This window comes from Glycine soja, chromosome 6 (assembly GCF_004193775.1).
Source record: "Glycine soja cultivar W05 chromosome 6, ASM419377v2, whole genome shotgun sequence".
Taxonomy (NCBI): domain Eukaryota; kingdom Viridiplantae; phylum Streptophyta; class Magnoliopsida; order Fabales; family Fabaceae; genus Glycine; species Glycine soja.
The window spans coordinates 16,716,606-16,739,533 of record NC_041007.1 but is presented as its reverse complement, the minus strand read 5'-3'; the positions used below and the strand labels follow the sequence as shown (position 1 = coordinate 16,739,533).

The 22,928-nt window shown below is 31.6% G+C and overlaps 3 protein-coding genes across 5 annotated transcripts; 1 reads left to right on the top strand and 2 right to left on the bottom strand.

Annotated features, from left to right (window-relative positions):
- Nucleotides 1-367: 367 nt before the first annotated feature.
- LOC114416516 (homeobox-leucine zipper protein HAT5-like) lies at nucleotides 368-2,926 on the top strand. The gene is made up of 3 exons (XM_028381405.1): nucleotides 368-908; nucleotides 1,255-1,643; nucleotides 2,164-2,926. The coding sequence occupies exons 1-3, from the start codon at nucleotides 761-763 to the stop codon at nucleotides 2,605-2,607; spliced, it is 981 nt and encodes a 326-aa protein (XP_028237206.1). The 5' UTR covers nucleotides 368-760; the 3' UTR covers nucleotides 2,608-2,926.
- A 5,677-nt stretch (nucleotides 2,927-8,603) lies between these two features.
- On the bottom strand, nucleotides 8,604-13,590 carry LOC114415874 ((-)-isopiperitenol/(-)-carveol dehydrogenase, mitochondrial-like). Its single transcript, XM_028380737.1, has 3 exons — nucleotides 13,518-13,590; nucleotides 10,830-11,043; nucleotides 8,604-9,492 (listed from the first exon to the last, which is right to left on the bottom strand). Exons 1-3 carry the CDS (start codon nucleotides 13,588-13,590, stop codon nucleotides 8,886-8,888), a joined length of 894 nt encoding a protein of 297 aa, XP_028236538.1. The 3' UTR covers nucleotides 8,604-8,885.
- Nucleotides 13,591-17,248: 3,658 nt separating this feature from the next.
- On the bottom strand, nucleotides 17,249-22,093 carry LOC114416515 (LRR receptor-like serine/threonine-protein kinase FEI 1). 3 transcript variants are annotated; one of them, XM_028381403.1, is made up of 13 exons: nucleotides 21,734-22,093; nucleotides 21,273-21,408; nucleotides 21,022-21,093; nucleotides 20,861-20,932; nucleotides 20,692-20,763; nucleotides 20,446-20,517; nucleotides 20,286-20,357; nucleotides 19,917-20,023; nucleotides 19,436-19,609; nucleotides 18,992-19,324; nucleotides 18,400-18,648; nucleotides 17,930-18,063; nucleotides 17,249-17,844 (listed from the first exon to the last, which is right to left on the bottom strand). In XM_028381403.1, exons 1-13 carry the CDS (start codon nucleotides 21,813-21,815, stop codon nucleotides 17,620-17,622), a joined length of 1,800 nt encoding a protein of 599 aa, XP_028237204.1. In that variant the 5' UTR covers nucleotides 21,816-22,093; the 3' UTR covers nucleotides 17,249-17,619. The 3 variants fall into 3 exon arrangements, with proteins under 3 accessions (XP_028237204.1, XP_028237205.1, XP_028237203.1); XM_028381404.1 differs by having other exon boundaries at nucleotides 19,421-19,609; nucleotides 21,269-21,408; nucleotides 21,734-22,092; XM_028381402.1 differs by having other exon boundaries at nucleotides 19,421-19,609; nucleotides 21,734-22,092.
- Between the last annotated feature and the right edge of the window lie 835 nt (nucleotides 22,094-22,928).

The window sequence follows — 22,928 nt, the reverse complement described above, 5'->3', positions numbered from 1 at the left end:
AAATCATTTTAAAATCTTAAAGAACCAAATAATATCATTTGAAATGATATCATTTTAATTAACATATCATATTATCATCTCAATCAATATTAACTTAAATGTCACTCTTTTCGGTTAACATAATTAACATGTCTGTTAAAAAATGAAATTCATTAAAATAAAACTTCTGAAAGTTAAAGAATAAAAAAAAAAAGAAATTGTCATTTAGTCATTATTAAAATGAAGTGTGATGCCCACAGTGGCCATGTGAACAGCCCTAATAGAGTAATTAGTCAAAGTAAAACGTGCAAAATGAACAGAATACAAAATAAAACATCAAATCAAACAAAATCATGAAGGTTTAATTGCATAAGGGCTTCATGGTAAAGCAGCACTCTCACATTGATTGATCATCCCCGTATTATAAACCCAGGATTGCCTCTTCTTCCAGGAACCCCCTCAACAAAAGGAAACTCTCATTCACCTTCTTCTCTCTCCCTCACTCCCTCTCTTTCTTAATACACCACCTTCCCAACCCTCTTCCATTCTCCTTCTCCAACTCCAACCCCTGCTTCCCTTTTTTCATTTTCTCACTCCCCATCTTCTGAGAGTGATGGGTGTTTGCTACCGCTGTTCCCACACCTCCCACATCACCGCCATCATCATCACCAGCTTCTTCCGCCACAAGCCTTAGAATTATACTATTCCCACCCTCCCTCTTTCTTCAACAACAACCGTTGACTTCACTACAGTCACGTGGTCTTTCTCTGAGGATCCAACCATGGCGGCTGGAACTGTCTTCTGCGCTGCTGCTACTGCTGCTTCTAATTTGACAACAACCACTTTTCTTCACAACCAAACACCTCCTTCCACCTCCTCTCAGCCTCCTCTCGATTCTCTTTTCCTCTCTGCCTCTTCCCCTTTCCTCGGTACCTTTCCTTCTTCTCCTGTGTTTTTTTTTTTGTTAGTATGATAAAGCCTTGCCTTAATGGAATCTAACTCAGTTGATTGATGAGCATGCAAAGTTATTATAAATCTCGTGATATTATCTTCGATTTGATAAAAAAAAAAAGTAACATGAATTTAAGTGATCCAAATCAACTAATTAATTTAGATTCACACGTCAATTAACAACTAAAAAAGTACATCTTGCACTTACCCTTCAGTTCTGATTGACCGAAAAATAATTTACTAACATGAATGGATAGAATAGGACTTGGGAGTAGTCTAAATTATTAATCTTTTAGTTGTTGTTGTTGTTATTATTTTCTTCAGGTTCAAGATCTATAGTGAGTTTTGGAGATGTTCAAGGAGGGAAGGGGTGCAATGATTCATTCTTCCGCCCCTATGATGAGAATGGGGATGAGGACATGGACGAGTACTTCCACCAGCCTGAGAAGAAGCGCAGGCTCTCCGTGGAGCAAGTGAAGTTTCTTGAGAAGAGCTTTGATGAGGAGAACAAGCTCGAGCCCGAGAGGAAGATTTGGCTAGCCAAGGAACTCGGCTTGCAGCCTAGGCAGGTGGCGATTTGGTTTCAGAACCGCCGCGCGCGCTGGAAGACCAAGCAGATGGAAAAGGACTATGATTCCCTGCAGGCTAGTTACAATGATCTCAAGGCTAACTATGACAACCTTCTCAGGGAAAAGGATAAACTCAAAGCTGAGGTGGTCACTTGTTGAATTCTACAATGACATGCTTTGTGTTTAGAATTTTAGCATACAATTTAGCTCTTGAATTAATGTATTAACTTGTGTTGAAGTGTTGATTTGATTAAAGTTTTCATGATTCTACAAATTGACAATCTGCTAGCAAGTTTGTTGTGCAATACTATCTCAAGTCCTTATTATAAGAAACAAGTGATAGTATTTTTCAACTAGTAATGTATGTGCGCCTTGGTTAGAATCTCACTATCTATGTCATTACCCCAAGTGAAATATTTGATTAATGTTGTGAACTAGTTTTTAATTGATGTTTTGAACTAGTTTTCAACTAGCGATATTTGTGCGCCTTGGTTAAAATCTCACTAGCTATGTCATTACTCCAAGTGCAATGATTTACCTTATCATGTTGTCAATTTGTGAATAATATAGTCCATCTAAAAGGATTAGTTTACCAAATTGTATGTTGACTTGCATTGTTACACACCATTTTATGATTCATGTAAATGTTTGTCTTTCAATTTAGGTGGCAAGGCTCACTGAGAAGGTGCTTGGAAGAGAGAAAAATGAGAGTCACTTGGAACAGGCTGAAACCAACGGATTGCAGGAGCCGCTGCACAAGTCTTTGGTTGATTCAGCTTCTGAGGGTGAAGGGTCCAAAGTGACCTTTGAGGCTTGTAAACAGGAGGACATTAGCTCAGCCAAGAGTGACATATTTGATTCATCAGAAAGCCCACAATACACTGATGGAGTTCACTCTGCACTTCTAGAGACTGGTGATTCTTCTTATGTGTTCGAACCTGATCGATCTGATGTGTCTCAGGATGAAGAAGATAACTTGAGCAAGACCCTTCTGCCTCATTACATTTTTCCCAAGCTTGAAGATGTTGATTACTCCGACCCACCTCATGGTTCATGTAATTTTGGAATTCCGGAGGAAGATCAAGCCATTTGGTCTTGGCCTTACTGAATTTTCTCTATAGCATATAGAGCATGTCTCTACCTTCTACTCTCAAGTTCTTCTGTTTAAACTTGAGATCATGTGGTAGAAAAGGGTGAGTTAATAATAAGCCAAAGAAAAAATGGCACTCTACTGGTTTGTTCCCAATGGTGGTTTCTTGCCAGCTTTTTTTTTTTTTTTTTTTACTTTGCAATGTAACTTTTGGTTCAAATGTAAATAAATAATATCTTCTTGTTGAGGATGTAGCTCTGAATATCACTTCAAGGATGAATTTACATAGCAAATTAGATGAGAAAAATGGGAAGATAAAAAAAGGTTATGTTTTCAATTTGAGGCCAGTTATTATGATTCTGCTCTATTGTTATGTGCTCATTGTCTTGTTGACATTAAATATTGGTTGAGGAGCTCTAGCACTTGGTTGATTCCTCTGTCCAATAGGGTTATGGGTCCATGTTGTTTCAAAATTCAATAGGTGGCACCCTTGCATGACGAGGTTGACTTAACGCCTTGAAGGGTTGTTTTCTGCGTTGAGGGTATCTCGTTTTGTGACGAAAAAATGGTCATCCTCTCCTTAGAGAGAGAGATTCACTTTCACTAAACTGGCCAAATCATAGTAGTGGCTTCCAACAAATTAAGGAGAATCACCGACTTTTTTCTTCACTTTGAGAAAAAGTTTTCGAAGTAGTTATGGATATCAAGTTCATGTTTAGATAATATTATTTTTTTATAACATGTTAATTTTCTTGTGTTTAAGTAACTTATCATTTTATTTTATTACAGTAGTATATTTCTTTAACAAATCCAGTAGCGATCATTTTTCTCCTCAGCTTTTAAGTATACAGATGTCAATAATTTATGTGTGGATATGATCAAATTCACAACAGAATATTATGGTGTTTGTTTGATCCATGTAGTTAATCGCACAGAATGGGAAAGGACAAAGGCTTGGTTGTTGTTGATAATCAAAAGATTTTTTAAGTGATGAATTCAGTAATATAAAAAAATAGCTCAAATTGACCTTCAAATTATATACCAATAATGAATAAAGTAAATTGTCAACTTTAGCGAACTTTAATGTTAATGGTTTTGAGTCATGGAATCACCCGTATTAGAAAGACTTTACATAAACCATTACTCTAGAGTTTAGAGTGAATCGCACAATTGTATGTTTGTAGAGATTTAAAAAAGGCTTTTAAATTATATCTTATCATTAAATTTTCACCCCAAACAAATGTAGATGATCAAGTTATAGAACATAAATGAGTACGTGAGTTTAATCTCCATAAAGGTGAACCACTTCTTTTCCATATTCTTCTATTCCTTACAAGCCTCTCATTGTGCCCCCAAAAAAGTATATATTATCATTACATTACATTAATTAGTAAACAATAATTTAAAATCATTTTACCGTCAAAATTCAAAACAATATAACTTGAACACTAATTTAATGCAATAATCTATCGATGATCAATTAACATTTCAAATTAGCAATTTTCAAAAACCACAATGAATATTGAAGCATTTTTTTTAATCATATGATAAAGTAGTTATAGTATATGATATTCTTCAAATACTAACATTGAAATTTTGTGGCTGAGAAATGAGAATGATATTTTTAAGGTCAACCCCGACCACTTGTGGAGTGCAGGGGTTAATTATCGTCACGTAATTGATGTTTCAATGAACAAGAACCATTGGTGGGTGGTAATTAACAGTAGAGAGTCATCATCAAAGTTGAATTGAGGTAAGAGACGAATAAGATGAGTGTACACAACAAATGGACAAACAGTACTCAATTGGGAACATGAAGACTCCCCTTGGACGAGAAACCAGGTGAGTGAATGATGCGTTTTCCAATGACCTTATTCGCACACGTCCCATCATAGTACCACCCTAGGGTGTAGCGTGGACCATGCCTCCTCCAACGAAAACGCGCCACGTGCACAACATCGTTAGATTTCCCACGATCCCGGGCCCATGCATCTGATTGAGGTTACGTGTACGGTCGTGATGCAACAACATCGCCGCCTTTAGCTCGATAGTGATGTTTTTTTGTTGTTCTTGAAAGCAAAATCCAGCACAAGAAGCAAAGGAAGAAAATTGAATTGGTAAGGAAACTCGACAAGTGGAATCTGGTGGGTCCCTGCGACAAATAGGTGTGGAGCAACGTGGCGTGTAGTGTGTGAACATATAGTGTAGGGACCACCACTACTTTGTTGTTACGTTTGGAAGTAATCGAGAAATGAATGGGGTTTTGGGAATGTCGATAGCAACCACCTACGTGAGAGAGAGATATACAATAGTCATAAAATAAAGAAGATTACAGATAAATGTGATCAACATGGGCCGGGTGGTTCGGATTCGGACTCAAGAAACCCAATCTAACCCAACCCACGGTTAACTTTATTAGACTTGCAGCCACCCAAGTACACTTTTGGTTTCGGATTAAGCAGTTGGGCTAGTGTGGTTATGAGCTCTGTGCTAAAAGATCATAGGCAGTGGTGTTTTGTCGCGCTGACCCACCAGATTCCACTTTTTTGGTCTGTCTTACGGACAAAACAATTGCCACACTTGTGGTTACAAATTAGGAGTGTTTGCCTGTTAGGTTGGACAAGGATAAATTTATTATTCAATCCAATCCAAATTTTATGAATTGGATTGGATTGAGTAATTTTATTAGCAAATCCTATCCAAATTAATTTAATCGTAAATGAATTATGTCAGGTTGGGTTAATCAGATTTATAAATTTAAAAAAATATTTTTAATTTTGTAAAAGTTAATCATTTTTAGAATAATAATTTGTTTTCTAAAAAATATAAACATCATTAAGACAGATAATAACAACAACTTTAAAAAAAGTCATGAATAATTTAATTTAATAAATTATGTTAGCTAAAAATTAATGTGTTTGGTATTTAATAATTTAATTTATATATAAGACAGATAATAACAACAACTTATCCACATGATTTTTCACTTTTTACACTCCAAACGTGATCAAAAGAATGAAAAATAACATGTGTTTCGCATGTCAATAGAGGGTCATGTCCAATCAAGTTCTCTAATATCCAATTCTTAAACAACGAGGTGAAAAATGCAAATACTAAAGAAAAGAGGGCTATAATGTAGTGTATTTGCCCCATCAAAAGGGTATGTAAGCAAATGATTCTAACACTTTCATTTTTCTACCTTTCATCATTCTCAATTTTTTTAACTACTTTTTCATGATTAGTGTTATTCCATAAAATAAATAAATTAATTAAATAATTGATCTAACATTCTACACATGTTAATAGCATATAACATAATAGCTTGATTTGGGTAGAAGATCTAATTTGGAATCTTATAAAATCATGTTAGTAATATCCTGGATTTAGAAGCTAATTACTGTTATATAATTACTTATAAATTAGTCATATTTGTAGTATAATTTAAATAGCGGAGTTGGTAAAATGACACTAAAAAATATGAGGGATATAAAATAAAATTGAGAGATTACGACAATGTTTATGTTAATAATTTACATACAACATAAGACTTAATTAAAATTTTGAAAGTGCTTTCAAGAATCAGAAGAACAGTACATGATTAAGTTTAAAGACTAAAATGTCAATAAGTGACTAAGTTTAAGAACTAAAATGATAACAAATTGTTAGGTTCAAAAACTAAATTGAAAAATCAACTTTTAGACACGTGACAACGGTGTGGATAACATGTGACATCTGTCAATTTGAACTCTAAATTAAAAAATTAACTTTTAGACACTTGACAATCACATTGATAGCATGTGACATTTGTTAGTTGTCACATCATCACTAAAAGTGTCACTTAAGCACATATACTAAACTTAACATAGATGGATTAACAGCAAAATCAATCAATCACACTTTTTATACATTCAAAAATTAATTTTAATTTTTATCTTTTAAGAACTAATTTATCTACATCCCAAATTTTATGGATCAAAATATTTATTTATCATTTTTCAAAGAACCTTTTTCTGATTTTTTAATAAAGGAAATTATAATTTTTATTGAGAAGAAAATAATTCATCCTTATTTGCTAACATGATAGTACAGTAATTTTTATTCTGAAAGATCACGCACATGATTCACGTTGTTTGATAATCCTTTTAGAAAATTAAAAAAATCATTTCTTAAAATAAACTGAATTAAGAAGGCTAGAAAAAACAATTAGTACATTGAAAAGATGCGTTGCAGCCTCATAACTGTTATGTATAGGTATATTTTTGGATTAAATCATATAGGAATTGTTAATTTTTCTCTCATATTTCTTCCTTTTTATGTGAATAATAGGAATTTTAACATCATTTAAGTTTTTATGTAGAAAGTATTCAAGTTTGTGAATTTACAAGTGCTTGGTGAATAATTGTCGCAAAAAAATAAAGTAAAGCTCAAAAAAGCAAATTAATGATCTAAAGCTGTTCGTCCAGCGCGTCTCAAGCGCTTAGCCCAACGCAGTCGCTCAGCGGGCATAACACACTGAGCTTCAGGAAAATATGGAGAAGTCTGATACATGAAGGCGCATTTAGCACAAGTCAAGTGTTGAGCGCGAGGTTACCGCCATACTCACTAAGCGCGGCAATCACGTTTAGCGCGAAGGTTACGTGAAATCCAAGCTGAATTGCACCTATAAAAAAAGGAGAAGGAGAAAAGGCACACAGCTACACACAGAATATTCAAGAGAATACAATTTCTTATAGAAGGCAAAGGCTAGAAGCAGAAGAAACAATCAGTCGGAGTTATTCATTCCCTCCATTCTCTTTCTTATCTACCCCCTTCACATTACTCTCTTACAGCTGTAAAGCCTTTCATGACAACAAGAGACTAAAACCCCTTTTGTTGAGAGTTTAGTAGTCAACTTTTATGGTCTGATCACTCATATGCATGGTAAGTTTTAGGGGTGACATTGGGACGTGTGATTCTCTAACAAAACTGAAAAAAGATATCTAAATAATTAATCTCTATAGATAGAATGATCTTATTTAGTCAGTTATATATCTTTATTCTTAATGCAATTTATCTATTTTACCTCTTAAAGGGATTTGGGAGAGAAAATAGATAAATTAGACTCTTTCACTTGAGGGATCATGATTAGAGTATATGAGTAGATGCAAGTGATAATTGGAATAATCTTAAATAGAAAAAAATCATTTACATTACATTAAGAATAACTCTAATAGGCAAAGCTCCCAACATTCTCATCTTCTGAATTAACCTTTGCTTCTAATATTGGTTTCTCACATCTTGTCTATTTTAATTAATTAATTTAATTTAATGTTTGTTTTTCTCTCCTGTTTATTTTAATTTAATTTTATGCCAAATTATTTTTCTATTCTTTTCACAACCTCTTAAACCAATTTAATTATTGCTTGATAATTTTATAGTCATTTACATAAATATAAACAAAGTCCATGTAGATTTGACACTCAGACTTTCATTTTAACTTTACTACTTATACACATTGGTGCACTTGTCAATTATTCAACACAGCCGCCTGCAGGTTTTGTCATTAAAATTTATGATATTCTTGGTAGCCTCAGAAGCATAAAAACACGTGAATGAGTAACATAACACCATCATTGAAAAAATAAAATAAAGAAATGAAGTTGAATTTTTTTAATGGGAAATAAAGTTTATAACATTTATGAGAATCAATAATACCTGAAAATAATTTGTTAAAGTTTGTAGCAAACATGAGTATTAATATTATCATACCTACAAGGTGTGACCGAAGCAACAAGTAGTTTGGACCCTTTATGCATATGTCAGGATTCGATCTTTAATTTCTCATTAATTGGTATTCTACTTTCTCAAGAAATTAGTCTCATAATTTTCATCTATAGAAATATCTTAGTGTTAGCAAAAAAAATGTAATATTCTCATGTTACATTTATGGGAAAAATTATTCTAAATCTTCTAATTTTTTCCTCTTACCAATCCTCTTACTATCTTTTTATGATAAGTGTGTACAGTAGGAAGAATTGTAAAAGGATATAACATTACTCTTATGAAAATCAACTTTTAATTCATGCAACAAACACACTCATTAATTGATGGCAAATGTATTATTACTATCCATCATTTTCTTAACCACCATGTATTCCTCCAAATTCCGATCTTTTGAGCAAACTAATCTTTAATTCAAGCTTAAAATTTGTCTGTCTCAAAACATGCATTACATGAGAATTTAACCCAATTTCTTGCCACAAACTCAGCAATTGAATGTATGTTTGGAGCTTGTTCAGGGAGAAAACAAACACAGACTAAGCACCGTGAAAACAACCGTCCACCACAAGATCGTGTCCGGTTACAAACTCCAAATCACCGCACGCAAGAAACAGCACCGCATCCGCAATATGCTTCGGCGTCAAAACGATACCTTTCAACCAAGAGCTCTGCGCGTACTGCTTCTGCAACTCATGCGTCTCCATCGCCGCATGCGCGCCACGTGTCAACGGCGTGGCCAACCCACTCGGCGAGACGCAGTTCACCCTAACACCATGCACCCCAAGCTGCGCGCTCGCGGCGCGCACGAGCCCCTTCACCGCGTGTTTTGACATCACGTAGTCGGTGCGCCACAGGCCGCCGTGCGACGCCGAGACGCTCGCCGTGCACACGATGCTGCCCCTCACGCGCCGCTCCACTATCGCCCGCGCCGCATGCTTCACGCACGCCGCCATGCCCCGCGCATTGACGGCGAGGAGACGGTCGTACTCGGAGAGATTGAGGTCGAGGATTGTCTGGTCAGAGGAACTGAGTATGCCCGCGTTGCTGAACATGATGTCTAACTGGCCGTGAGCGTTGACTGTGGAGTCCACGAGGTTTTTGACTTGCACTTCCTCTGTCACGTCACAGCGGACATAGCTGCACCTATAATATACAGGATAAATAATTAAACATGAATTATTTTTTATTTTAAACTTTTAATTTTCTCTATTTTTTATGATAAACACTTATTATATCTATTTTTTTTCCAACTATAAAATAGCAGTGCTGTATTAGCCAAGCATTTTCACAACAGAAAGACAGAAATTCTTAGTTTTGAACAATTCTAAATCTTTCCAAACGATCTTTTCACTGTTTTATTTGTTTTTATACAGTAACTATTGAATTAAATGTATTTATTTTTAATATACTATATTTAATTTTTTTTTATAAAACAGGGGGAAAATTATTAGAGAGATTAATAGAAAAAATATATACTAACATTACCCTTTAGGTTATAGTTTGGATTGTACGGATGTGGAATGAGATTTATGAAGTAAGACTTATTTAATAAGATTGACTCCTTGTTAAGACTATTAGAAAGTGTAATTTAATAGACAGTTTGTAAAAGTTTCCTAGACTAGTCAATCACTCAAATTTAGAATTATTCAATTTGTTGTACTTCTTATCATTTGACCAAATTATTTTTACACAAATTATATATTATCATTGTTGTTAATTATAAGATCATTTTTAAAAAAATTTATTTTTTTCATTTTATAATATTTTTTAATTTTTAAATATATTAATTATTCTTTCCCTATACACCTTATTTAATTATTTTTTCTCTAAATATTAATAAAAAATAAATAAGTGAATAGAAAGAGAATAAAAGGATATTTTCAAAATAATAATACAAATAATTGATAAATTTATTGTAATAATTAATTTTCCTAATTAACATGAATTAATTGAAAAGATCTTGTAATTAGTGACAAAGTAAGTATGATTTAGATAGTGCTTTATTTAGTATTATTATTTTTTTCTTTTCTACTGTTTTAAGTAAAAGTTAAGTTAGACATATTTCAAAAAGAAAATCTAAAAAAAATTAATAAAGAAAACGAAGAAAAATATCTTGAAAAATGAAAATAACTTAAATAACTTTTAAAAATAAGCTCCACACTCTAACCTCCCTCTGCTCCTCTTGAACCAATATATAATTGTCGAATAGCTTGTATTTTACTTTTATAGTTTTTATTTTAAATTCATCTTTATAACTATATATATTTTTTAAAAAAGTTGGGTGTCAATATAAAATTAATTCCAAGTATAATTTAATCAGGACTTTATTAATAATGAGTGAAGAGTTTGAGTAATTTACATTAAGTTTTAGTCCAAGCCATTATGTGAAAGGTGAAAATTCCAAATCCAAACGTGAACCTAGTAATAGTAGTAACATTTTGTTTACACGGTAAGATTATGTATGTAAGAATTTGTTGTACCTGTGAGAGGCAATGGATGCTGCTACTAGGTTACCCAAGTCATCTTGGATGTCTGCAATCACAACCATTCCTGCACCATGTTGAGCAAACAAGCACGCCGTCTCTTCGCCGATGCCGCTGGCTCCGCCGGTGATTATAGCAACTTTGCCGGCTAACTTTTTCTGGCCAGTGTTGTGGGATTGAGTTTGCTGTTTCAGCCATTTTATGTTATCTTCTCAGAAAGGTGAGGCTCTATGGATAGAGAGGACCAACCAAGCATAATCTCATGTGCTCATATATACTCCTTATGTTTCTTACAAACAATCACACTTATTATTTCACCCACCAACCACTTACGTCACACTCCCAAACTCGTTTTCTTTAGGAAATTAATCCAACTCATTAATCTCATTCGTGATAATTAAATAGGTGACTATCTTGGGGCCTAGGGAATCTCGATACATGTAAAAGCAGCAAGCTAGATGTTACTATTATACCAACCATGAGTTAATCAATAAGCTAAGTTTTCAGAAAGATTAATAACATGTTCTTTATTATTAATTACTAAAATATTAAGTACACATGTTAATGGATTTCACTTCTATTCATTCATTAAAAAGTTAATTGACATCTAACTTATTGTAGCCTCTTACTTTTTGGGGTTTATTACAATTGAACAATATGAAGCAACCAATTTCTGCAGATTTAAAACCATTCTTTGCGAAAAGTCGAAAAAGAAATTAACACTACCCAAAATGATATTCAAAGTTTGAATGTTTGATACAGAAAAGTTTTCTTATCGGGCTATTTTTTATTATCTACTCTACTATATTATTTATGCACAGAATTACAGAAAAAAATTCTTGTATTTTGACAGAAAAAAATTCATACTGGTATGTACATAATACATTACGTGTTTAATTTTCCTACATTATCACTGTAAATATTTTATATTTTTAATCAATAAAAAACATTTTAAATTAATATATTTTTGAAATAGTTATTATGAAAGTTAACAAATTTAATATATTAATTTATTATTAGATGACAATAAAAAATATATTTATATCATGAACGTTTTTAATTATATTCATATTACCCCTGTAAAAAAATAGTACTATTAGAATTTAATCTTCTAAAAAAAAATTAATATACACAGCTATAAATACACACACAAAACAATAATCTAATTTAAGGTCTTGATAAATAACAATAAATACGCATGTGCAAATACTGACATCTACGTGTACTAAATTAAACATGCATTTTGCCACTCAGCTCGTCTACACTGACATACTGCAAAATAAGAATATTTTAACCTATAAAAATGCGAGCACTCAACAATGCAATATTCACTATTAATTTTTAGGGTATTAACTATTCCATTTAACTCCAGTAAAAAAAAAAACTATTTAATTTAACTGGAGCACAAATATTTTAAATTAATAATAGTGATATTTGGGTGTTAAATATACAATTATATTCATTACGTTTTTATATATAACATCTAATTACTTAATTCATCAAAATTAAAAAAAGAAATTAATTCAATTAATAATAATAAATTTATCTTAAATTTATAAGTTTTTCTAAAAATATCTTATCATTAATATTTATTTCTCTTTTAATGATTTGATAATACATTTATTTTCTTTTTTAAATGAGAAATATTTTTAGTCTAAAAATAATTAATGCATTGAATCACATAAAATAGAATATAATATTATATATTTTAAACTTAGTCTTATAAATAAGAAAAAAAATATTAAAAGCTTTGAGAGAAAGCACTATTATTTATTATTTATAGTAATTTCATTTAAATCGAGTAAGATTGTCTTTAACAAAAGACTAAAATATAATTTTGATTTTTTTAATTTTTTAAATCCATCATTTTGGTCTCCTTAATTTTTAATTCTAAAATTTAGTCTTGTTAATTTTATAAATTAATGATTTTGGTTTCCTTGATAGATTATTAACTAATTAATAATTATAATTATTAAAAATATTAAATTAGTTATAAATTAAATAAAAATTATTAATTATTAAAAACTTTAATGAAAGACTATTAAATCTAATGTGGCGTTGCTGCCAATGGAGTTGAGCGATAACACAGGTGGAAGAAGTGTATGTGGAGAAGAGGAAGAGTATAATGTTGTAAAGAATTAGAATTTAAAAAAAATTTGTTTAATTTCTAATAATTAATTATTTTAATTAATTTATATTTAAATTAATAACTTAATTAATTAAAATTATTTATTAATAATCTATTAAGAGGATCAAAATCACCTATTTATAAAATTAAAGAGACCAAATATTACAATTAAAATTTAGGAAAATCAAAATCATGAATTTGAAAAACGGAGAGAACCAAATTAAAATGGTATTTTAACCTTAATAAATTAATTGAATAAGTTGTGTGAATTATTACAAATGATCGAGTGAAAGTCTTTTTTTTTTAATCTAAAAATTTGGTAGGAATAATCCTCAATCCAATACATCTTTTTAAACAGAATAGCCAATAAATTGGCGAGTTTATATGCGACTTTATTGCGTGTAGGTGACACATGAATAAAAGAGCAAAAGGGAAGAGCTCTAGTCAAACCTTACAAGTTACAATCCTCTACCATCCCCAAAGAAGTAACTATTACCACTTATTCTCGCCATTTGCAAAGCAACAAACATCTTTTTGTGCCCTGTCTCAAATCAAACCTTTATTAGCCCATCCTCCTGCAAACAAACTGCTAGCCACACAATTCATCACACCAATCACCAAAAAAACCATCTAAATTGCATTCAAAACAATAAGTTTATTGGTTTTTTTTTATCATTTGAGGGTAATTTTTTTAAAATTAACAAATGAAAGTACTTCTGAATTAATTTTTTTATAAGCGTAATTCGTAAAAGTAATTACGATTTTATAACAGAAATATTTCACATGACTTTCAACTGCTCTAACACCCATTAACCCTTTAAGGGCATAAATCTTGGCACTAAACGCGTTTTGGCTAAAATAAAGTCCTTTTTTTAACATCATGCATGTATAAGCCTATATACTATTAGATATTTTTATGTTTCTCCCTTCTTAAGCTTAACAAAACTCTTCTATTATTTTAAAAAGCAATTATTATTTTTTTATTTAAGAAACCTAGGCATACATTTTTTATAATTATTGTCTATTCCATTACAGGTCCTATTTCGCATAATTAAACCTTCAATGAAAGGGACATTAGAAAATATACAATACAGGTGTTATAAAAAATATACAGTGCCACGAACTCAATTCTATTTGAATCAACATCATATTGGTTTACAAAAAGTTCAGTTTTTAGAGATTGGAATTATTTTTTTTATGAAAGAAAATTTTGTCAAACTAAAAATATACATATTACCATTGTGTGCAGCATAATTTTTTTCTGAATATTTAATATAATAATAATAACAAATAAATAAACAAACAAACGCGTCCCACGAACCGCTACTACCATATTACGAAATAACCTCCCTTATACTATAAAATCACTGGTCCTAGTGTCCAACTGAAATGAATAAAAAACACGTTTTGTCAATTTTGCTTTTATTTGACAACTCGGCATGTGTCCTTTTTCAATTCTTTTAGTTTTTTTTTTAATTATATATTTTTTTAAGTTTTTACTAACTCTCATAATATTTTAAAAATATTATTTTATGTTTACCATAACAAATAGCTATAAATGTTAAAAAAAATTATATTCAATCTCAAAAACTTTTAAGTAGCATGGTATAATTTACTCCTTTTTATTTTTAACGTGACTGGAGCTCTGCCTTATTTGAACACTTAATTATTATTTCTATATTATTTTTTTATTTCTCTTTATTGCATTAATTATTTTATTTTACATTTCTCTTTTCACTTTTTCTTCCTCCATTATAGAAAATATATATATATATATAATTGTTCCAATTGAATTTCTCCAAGTTAATTGATTGATAAAGTATGCAGTCAACACTTGTGAGTATTATTATTATGCTAAAAACATTTATTTTTGTTGTCTTCATCATTTTGGTGTTAAGTATTCACCAATATTTTTAACAATTATTTTTTAAAATAATATCATTTGATATTTTTAAAAATAATATCATGTAAATCAACGACTTGATGTTTAATAGCTAAAAACATGTGTAATTTATTAATTTTTGTTCTAGTATGTTTTTTAAATCACCTTTTCCTTGACAAAGTGCATATTTCCCACACGATAACATTAAAAAGTTAATGTCAAATAGTTGATAATTTACTTTAAATTCTGCTAGTTGGTAGTGACTTTTCTACTTTAGTTACGAAATGTGAAAAACGTGTTCTTAAATCTTTCATGACTTTTCTAGTTTAGTTACGAAATGTCTTTAGTACACCTTGTATTGAAACTATGTGCTTAAATATTATATCACTTTTGGCCTTTCCAAAAAAAAAGTTTCAAAACGTTAGAGATTACTTTTCCCTGAATAAGCTAATTCGAAGTAACTGATAGGTATTTGCGGATTGAACTTTGGGGATAGAATTTACTCGATACAATTCTATTAGTTATTTTACTTTTATCATTCATTTTTTTAATTAAGTTTAATGTAACTTAAAACATATTTAAATTGAACTATACTTTTTTTCTTTTCTCTCGTTTGATGAGAATAGTAATTTAGTTTTTAATAAAAGAGTAGAAAAGATATATAGAATAAAAGAAAACATGAGACACGAACAAAATTGATTCAGTAGGCTTTAAAAAATAGGAGATCATGATATTGAGAAATAAAACCCTTCTTGATTATGTAGATTTCTATCTTCGAGTTCTGTTGGGTTCTATCTTTCACCTTTCACGATGGAGATACCATGGAAGATTAGTATATGTTAGAATGGGTGTTGATAAAATTAACTTTAAATGACATTGATTTTGTTTAATTTGATTTTAAAGTGGTATGATTTTAGATATTTGTGCCATAAAATCAAAGTTAGAGTAAGATTCAATACAAATTTTAGATCTAAAATTAATTCTAAATTTTTTCAAACATAAAATCTAACATGTAAAAATATATTTAAAATTAATTTTAGATCTATAATCAATTTTACAAAGTTAAACCAAACACACACTTAAAAGGTGAAATCCAATGAAAGTGGTTAGAGTTGAATTCCAGCTTAAAATTCTAAATTTTCGATGTATCTTTTTCAGTTTTTCTCTTTTCTTTTCTTTTTCAATTATAACTTCATTTTTTATTCATGAATATGGTTGTGTTTTTACGATTGAAGTGAGAATAGATTAGGTTGATTAATTTGAATTTGATTGAGGCTAGGTAATCAATTAAAAACCTAAGTCAAAACAATTGATAAAAAACCTAAGTCAAAACTGTGCATAAATTAACATCATTTTGGAGTTACAATCATAATTTCAGTTTTGTTATAGCACATTATCTTATATGATAATTTAGTTCTACTGGAATTCAAATTGACAAACATGTGTATTAAATTTTAACACCTTTGAACCATGATAATTCTGCCACAGCAATTGGACCCTTGGATTATTTTTTTGCTTAACCTAAGTTGTACGATATACTGCAAGTTTAAGGGGAATTTAGTATTTTTGGTAACAGCACGACATTGTTATATATGAACAACTTACTATTAATTAAATTCCTTTACATTTTCTCCCATATTCAAGGTATGGAAAATCACAACCTTATGTATGTTAGTTCCATAAAATACAAGGTCAGGTCAAGCATATTGACACGCGCATTTAATTATCATTATTGATGACCAACGATCAGATTTTATTTTTTAATGATGTGGAACACAGCTTGATTATGTTTGAAAAAGGTTGATTATGTTTGAAAAAATTAACTGAAAAATTAATTGATAATTGAAATATGATAATTGTTAAAATAATTGGAAAATGTAATACGACTGAAAAATAAAAAAAAATATTATTTTATTTAAAAAAATTAATTAAAACATTAAATAAATATATTAAGGATAAAAATAAAAAAAATATAAAAAACTAAAAAAAACTTTAAAAATTATTAAAAGAAACTTATTGACTAAACAATCAAACAAAACTTTTAATTAGTAAAAAAAAATAAAAACTAATTAAAATATATTCTCAAACATAATATTTAACAAAACTCCGCTTGTCAAACGGGTCTTAATTGGTTGAGTAAGAGTTGATGAGTTGTGATGAATACGATTAAAATGGTTAATCATCCAAGTGTATGTTTGAATACACGTTGTATCTACTTTCAATTGGAAAATATTCACTTTACAAAACAAAAATGGCAAAGCAAGGATGTTGAAGCGTGCGCGTGAACACTTTATGCAAACACACTCTAAAGCGTTATTGTATTACTTTCATGTGAGCTAATTTCAACTGGAAAAAAATTGGCACATTGAGAAGATGCTTTTGCAGTGACAAAAGAGAAACATGAAATTGAACTTAACCCTTGCTAGTTAAACATGAAATTCCAAGTAGCTAGAAGATATTTCGTCATTCCTTAAATTCATTTCTAAGCAAAGAATCATTAACAAATAACAATTTTAGTTCAAGTAATCATGCAGAATGCTAAAAAAAATTAAGAAAATAATTAACTGTGCCGTTTGTAATCAACAAATACATGTTGATTAACCAAAATGATTTCAATGGAGGTCATTCCAAAAACCAAGCCATTGCAATGTTGACCTTGCTGAGGTTGCACATTTGTCATTTGCTACAACAAAAAATTTACACAGACCCACAGAATGGGGGGGCAGGAGCACTTGCCAAACGTTGTTAGCATAGCATCTTGCAATTGCTTGAGTCATTTAACAGTGATCTGATTGTGACTCATAAAAATCACTTGGGCATGGAGACATAACCTCTTGTTCCAGTATCTGTAACACTTGGTTCATCGACGGACGTTCATCCGCGTTTGCATCAGTGCAACTTGCTGCTAGTTCAAGAATTACTTCAACAGATTCCAAATCTGCATCAATGCATCTTTTGTCTACTACATCTTCCAATCTATTTTCTTTGAGGAATGTGTTCATCTGCAAATAATTACCCTCAGTTAGTTTTGTAACATGAGTTTAAAAAAGAGGGAAAAAAGTTCATGTGTGACTGCCTTGTGCTTACCCAGCCAACTACATTTACACCTCTGCTTGCAAAGGAAGGATCTGTAGGTCTCTTTCCTGTTACAAGTTCTAGCAATAGAACTCCAAAACTATAAACATCTGACTTCTCAGTGGCTCTCCCACTTTGTAGATACTCTGATGACGACATATAAGGAAAAAATCACCAATCATATAAGTTATTTCTCATGAGATTAGTCACTACAGTACAACTAAACTGACTCGATTTCGAATAGTATGTAACACTACATAAAAAAAAGTTACATTTAAAAGGAAGGCTAGTACTAGTAGTAGGCTATATCCAAGATATCGATGCTATTAGAATGCTATTCATTGAATAATTTAGTGGCATCTTTTACATGATTATATATCTAGAAATTTAACTCTCAAACATCAGCTATATAGAATGACCTGCTGATTTTACAGCCCGAAAAGGGTTACCAGAATCCAGATGATGTGGAACTAAATACATACCTGGTGCTAGATAGCCAAATGTGCCAGCAACCACTGTTGTAACATGGGCATCTTCATCTACCAAAAGTTTTGCAAGACCAAAATCAGAGACACGAGGCTCCATGTTCTCATCAAGAAGGATGTTGCTGGATTTTATGTCGCGATGCACGATTTTCGGGCAGCAGTCATGGTGCAAGTAAGTCAATCCCCTGGCAGAACCGAGGGCTATCTTTAGGCGAGTACTCCAATTCAGTGATTGCTCAGTATTTTCTGAAACAGAAAAGATTCATTACAAGGTTAGCAAATGCAACACTGAAGAGTTTGTTATCATGAAATCATAATAAACCAAGCCCCCCACACCCTTCTCCTTAACCTCATTCTAAACAAAGTTTAAAGTTCTTGAATAATCCCTACCCACCTGGAAATTTTCTATAGAATTCTACTAGAGTTTTGACAAGATTCAAAAGTGGTTGCTACATAAGTCAAAGTAATAAGGACCACCCCGCCATATAAGAGAGTCTAACAATGCCAACTCATTCCCAACAGATTTTGCATTCTTATATAATGGCACAAAAAGATAGATAGTATATAATACATACAAAATGAAACATACCATGCAAGAGATCATCTAAACTTCCCATGGCCAAATAATCATAGATTAGAAGCTTAGTAGAAGGGAGTCTGCAGTAACCACGCAGGTTAACTAGATTAATGTGCTTGATACTACCCAATATTTCTAGTTCCCTTTCGAAACCCTGATCAGAACCTTCACGGCTTCTATCAATCCGCTTAACAGCAAATGTACCACAATCATTCATCACCATTCGGTAAACGGTACCAAATCCTCCAGACCCTACCACATCATCTTCATCAAGAGACTCCAACTTTTCAATGATCTCCAATGATGTGTACGGCAGATCACCATGGAATGTGATGAGTTTTGTACCTGTCACAAAACCATGTTAGTATTCACAAAGAAGAAAAAGACAAAAAAATGTTATGTTCTTTTCTGTGCTGAATAGAAGTTTTAAACTTGAAATACCGTCATTCTTCCTACTTGATTCTGGATTGATTTGATCCTTCACTTCTATGTATCTCCTGGCAGCTCTTTCCTTCTTTGATAGCAAACAAATCCATAGTAATGAAAGTGTCATAACAAGTGCAAGGCCCATTATAGTTATTGCACCAACTAGCACCCATTTCACATAATGTGAAGATCTTTTGTCAGGGACTGCATCATACAAATTCAAACAGTGATTACTCTATGTAAATTTTGTTATAAGATCTACCAAGTAAAAGTGGATTTAAAAAATAGAATATTTACAACTCTTAATACAACAATACAACATCTTCCTGCTTACTAAATGAAGAAAATATTGAATTGAATGTTTTTATATTTTCCAAGATATTAAATGCATTTTCTTTTTTATATTTAACATGTTCCTTATTAAACATTAGGAGAATTAATATTAATATGAAGATATTGTAGGAGGATATAGCATTATTGCTGAAAATACAAAACATTAGATTTAACTTGCCTTCAGCTTCATCACTTTCAGCATGTGGTAGCACCACTGGGAAACCAAGTGATGTCCGGCATGGTTTCTGAACTTGCCTCCCGCAAAGATCTAAATTCCCAATAAACCTATTCATATGTGATGAATTTATAAATAGAAGCATAAACATGGACAACAAAACCAACCTTCCACCACTTAATACAAGGACCAAATAGGTTAACAACCATAAAAAGAACTTATTTAAAATGAATAAAAATATAGCATTTAATGTTATCAAGATGCAATGCATAGCAAAACCTTCAGTACGTTATGTAACAATTTAAATAGTAATTGGTCTAAAGGGTAAAACGTATCAGCCTATACACAACACTATTGGGCAAGAGTGCTTACGCATTGTTCCCAAAGGTGCTCAGTACTCCAATGTCAGGGATTTCGCCAGAAAAGAAATTTGTTGACAAGTTCCTAAGACAAGCAGATTAGCACATACTGAATCCCAAAGCTATGGTTATCAATATCATTATCCCAAAGCTATAGGTTGAAATAAACTTACAGAACTCGCAACTGTGTAAGACGGCCAATAGAAGAAGGTATAGCACCCTTCAATGAGTTGCTTGATAAATCCCTGTATTTGAACTTTCTATTAAAATCTTTAAATTGAGAGTTAAAATGCAGTTTAAATATAAAACCATGTTAAGAGCCCAAAAACAGACAGTTCCATAAGATAAACACTAATTAAAATCATTACAAACAAATGGTGACAAAATAATGGGGAAGAAATAAAAGATAGTGCCCTTACAATACATGCAAAAAGGAAAGATTTCCAATATTTGATGGGATGCCTCCTTGTAAATAATTAGCTCTCAAGTACCTATCATTAGAATCAGATGAAGCATGTCCAAACATTACCATAACAGGATTATCCACATATAAATTTCTAATATAGCACTGAACTTATTGTCACTTACAGTGCTCTAAGCTCAGTACAATTGCTAATTTCGTTTGGAATAATTCCATGTAAGCCATTTTGATGAAGTGCCCTGATTCATTGCAAACACAACTCAAAGATGTTACATTTTTCCACATTGAGAAGTGAATGAATTGGAAAGGAACATGTTGTACTACTTACAGTCTATGCAGTCTACTGAGTTTGCCAATGCTGGGAGATATAATCCCCCCCAGCTGCATGTAAGGTAAATTTCTGAACCACACAAGACAAATCCATGTGTCACACACTCAAACTAATTAAGAAGAAAAATGAGAAAAACTAAGTACCCTTTAGTTTGAGAAAATAATTAATGATGAAAAAAAACTTCCTTTTTTTTCTCAAACCATGTATAGTATATTAGAATAAATGGAGTGTGTGCGCTGCTTACATACATTGAGCGAACTCGTTGTTCCCCAGGATGACAAGTGATACCAGTCCATGTACAGTGAGTTTCACCAGACTTTCTCCAGTTGCTGAGAAAATTCCTTGTGTCATTCAAAGTGCTTTTGACCTCCAACAATGTCAATCCTAACAGATGAATAAATTAAAAATCAGAAGTTTGAAACTTTTTATCAATTTTATCCCATCTTTGAAGAACAAATGTAGTGAAAGTTGACAACTGAAATTTGAAAACTACCCAATGCAATAATCATTCATCCCAAACAATAAAATGAGAACCTACTATAATCAAAGCCTACCTTAATTTGTGACTCATGTGCAACCAAAGACAGAAGATATATATGTATAAAGGAGAGAGAGAGAGAGAGAGAGAGAGAGAAGCACTAAACAGAAAAGGTTAAGGGTTTAACTTCAATCCGGAAAGAGACAAAAGGGGTTCATATATAGTTCTTACCGTCTTGCGTTAGAGCAAGAGAAGAAGGGCATAACACAATGCTGGAAATCACCACCACCAAAATCAACACTGCATGACCCATTTCTATTTTAGCCTTCAAAATGGAGTCTTTTGCTCACAACTTATTTGGGTGGTGGAATTGAAGTGGAATCACTCACTGTGAGAAAATGTCCACAGTGATGATGATTCCAGTTGGTGGAGTTGTGATGGCAAAATGGACCTCAAAGGATCACCATGATTAAAACTTTAAACTAGCCAAAGCTAATAATTTGAACTTTTGAAGCATGGAGAGAGAAGGCACAGGAATGCTTCTTTTTCACTCCAATAAATAATAACTGTTCATTTTAATATTAATATTTAAGTAAAAACTGAAAAAAGAGTGAAACTAAAATGCAGTTTTTTTGCGAAAGGTGGCATAAAAAGTGATGCAGTGACTGCAGCATGAACTGTGAAGTAGCCGTTTAACAATGCAAATTTCAAACATGGAACTATTCTGGTATGTATCGTACTCTCGCGTAAGTGGTGAAGAAGTACACGCGCCAGTAATTCACGAATTTGTGTTACACGTGTCATGTAAAGATGGAGAGTATATTGGAATTAAAAACATGAGCGCGTGGTCTCATGTGGTTCGAATGTTGATACTAGCTAACTCCGTATTATGGGGGGTAACGGCGTACGATGTCCGAAATACGCCAAACATTTTAGGGAGGTGCTTATGTTGTATTGCAGTTACTGTATGCCAATGACAGCCTCAAACATGGAGCATCGTTTTGGTGATACCACGGCAAAGATGTGACCCATCAATATTAAAGGATTTTAAAGATGTGAATATTGACTCAAAACGGTACTTAACAGGTGAGTGTGATTAAAATTTTATTGGAATGAATTTAAATATATTTAAAAACTTAAGTATGTAATTTGCAACAAAATAAATGTAATAAATCTTCCTCACAAGTCATTAAGGCATCAAAAGTGAATTTTTTTTTAACATAATTTATTTCATACTTAAGATCATTTAAAATTGAAATCCAAATCATCTAGAACAAAAATCACTACATCTCATATTAATCATTGTTAATTTTAATTTCTTAATTTACTTTTAATACATCCTACAATAGACCTCATATTTTTTATGTTTTTAGTCAATATTATTTTTAATGTAAATTGAAATAATTATTTATATAAATTTGAATTA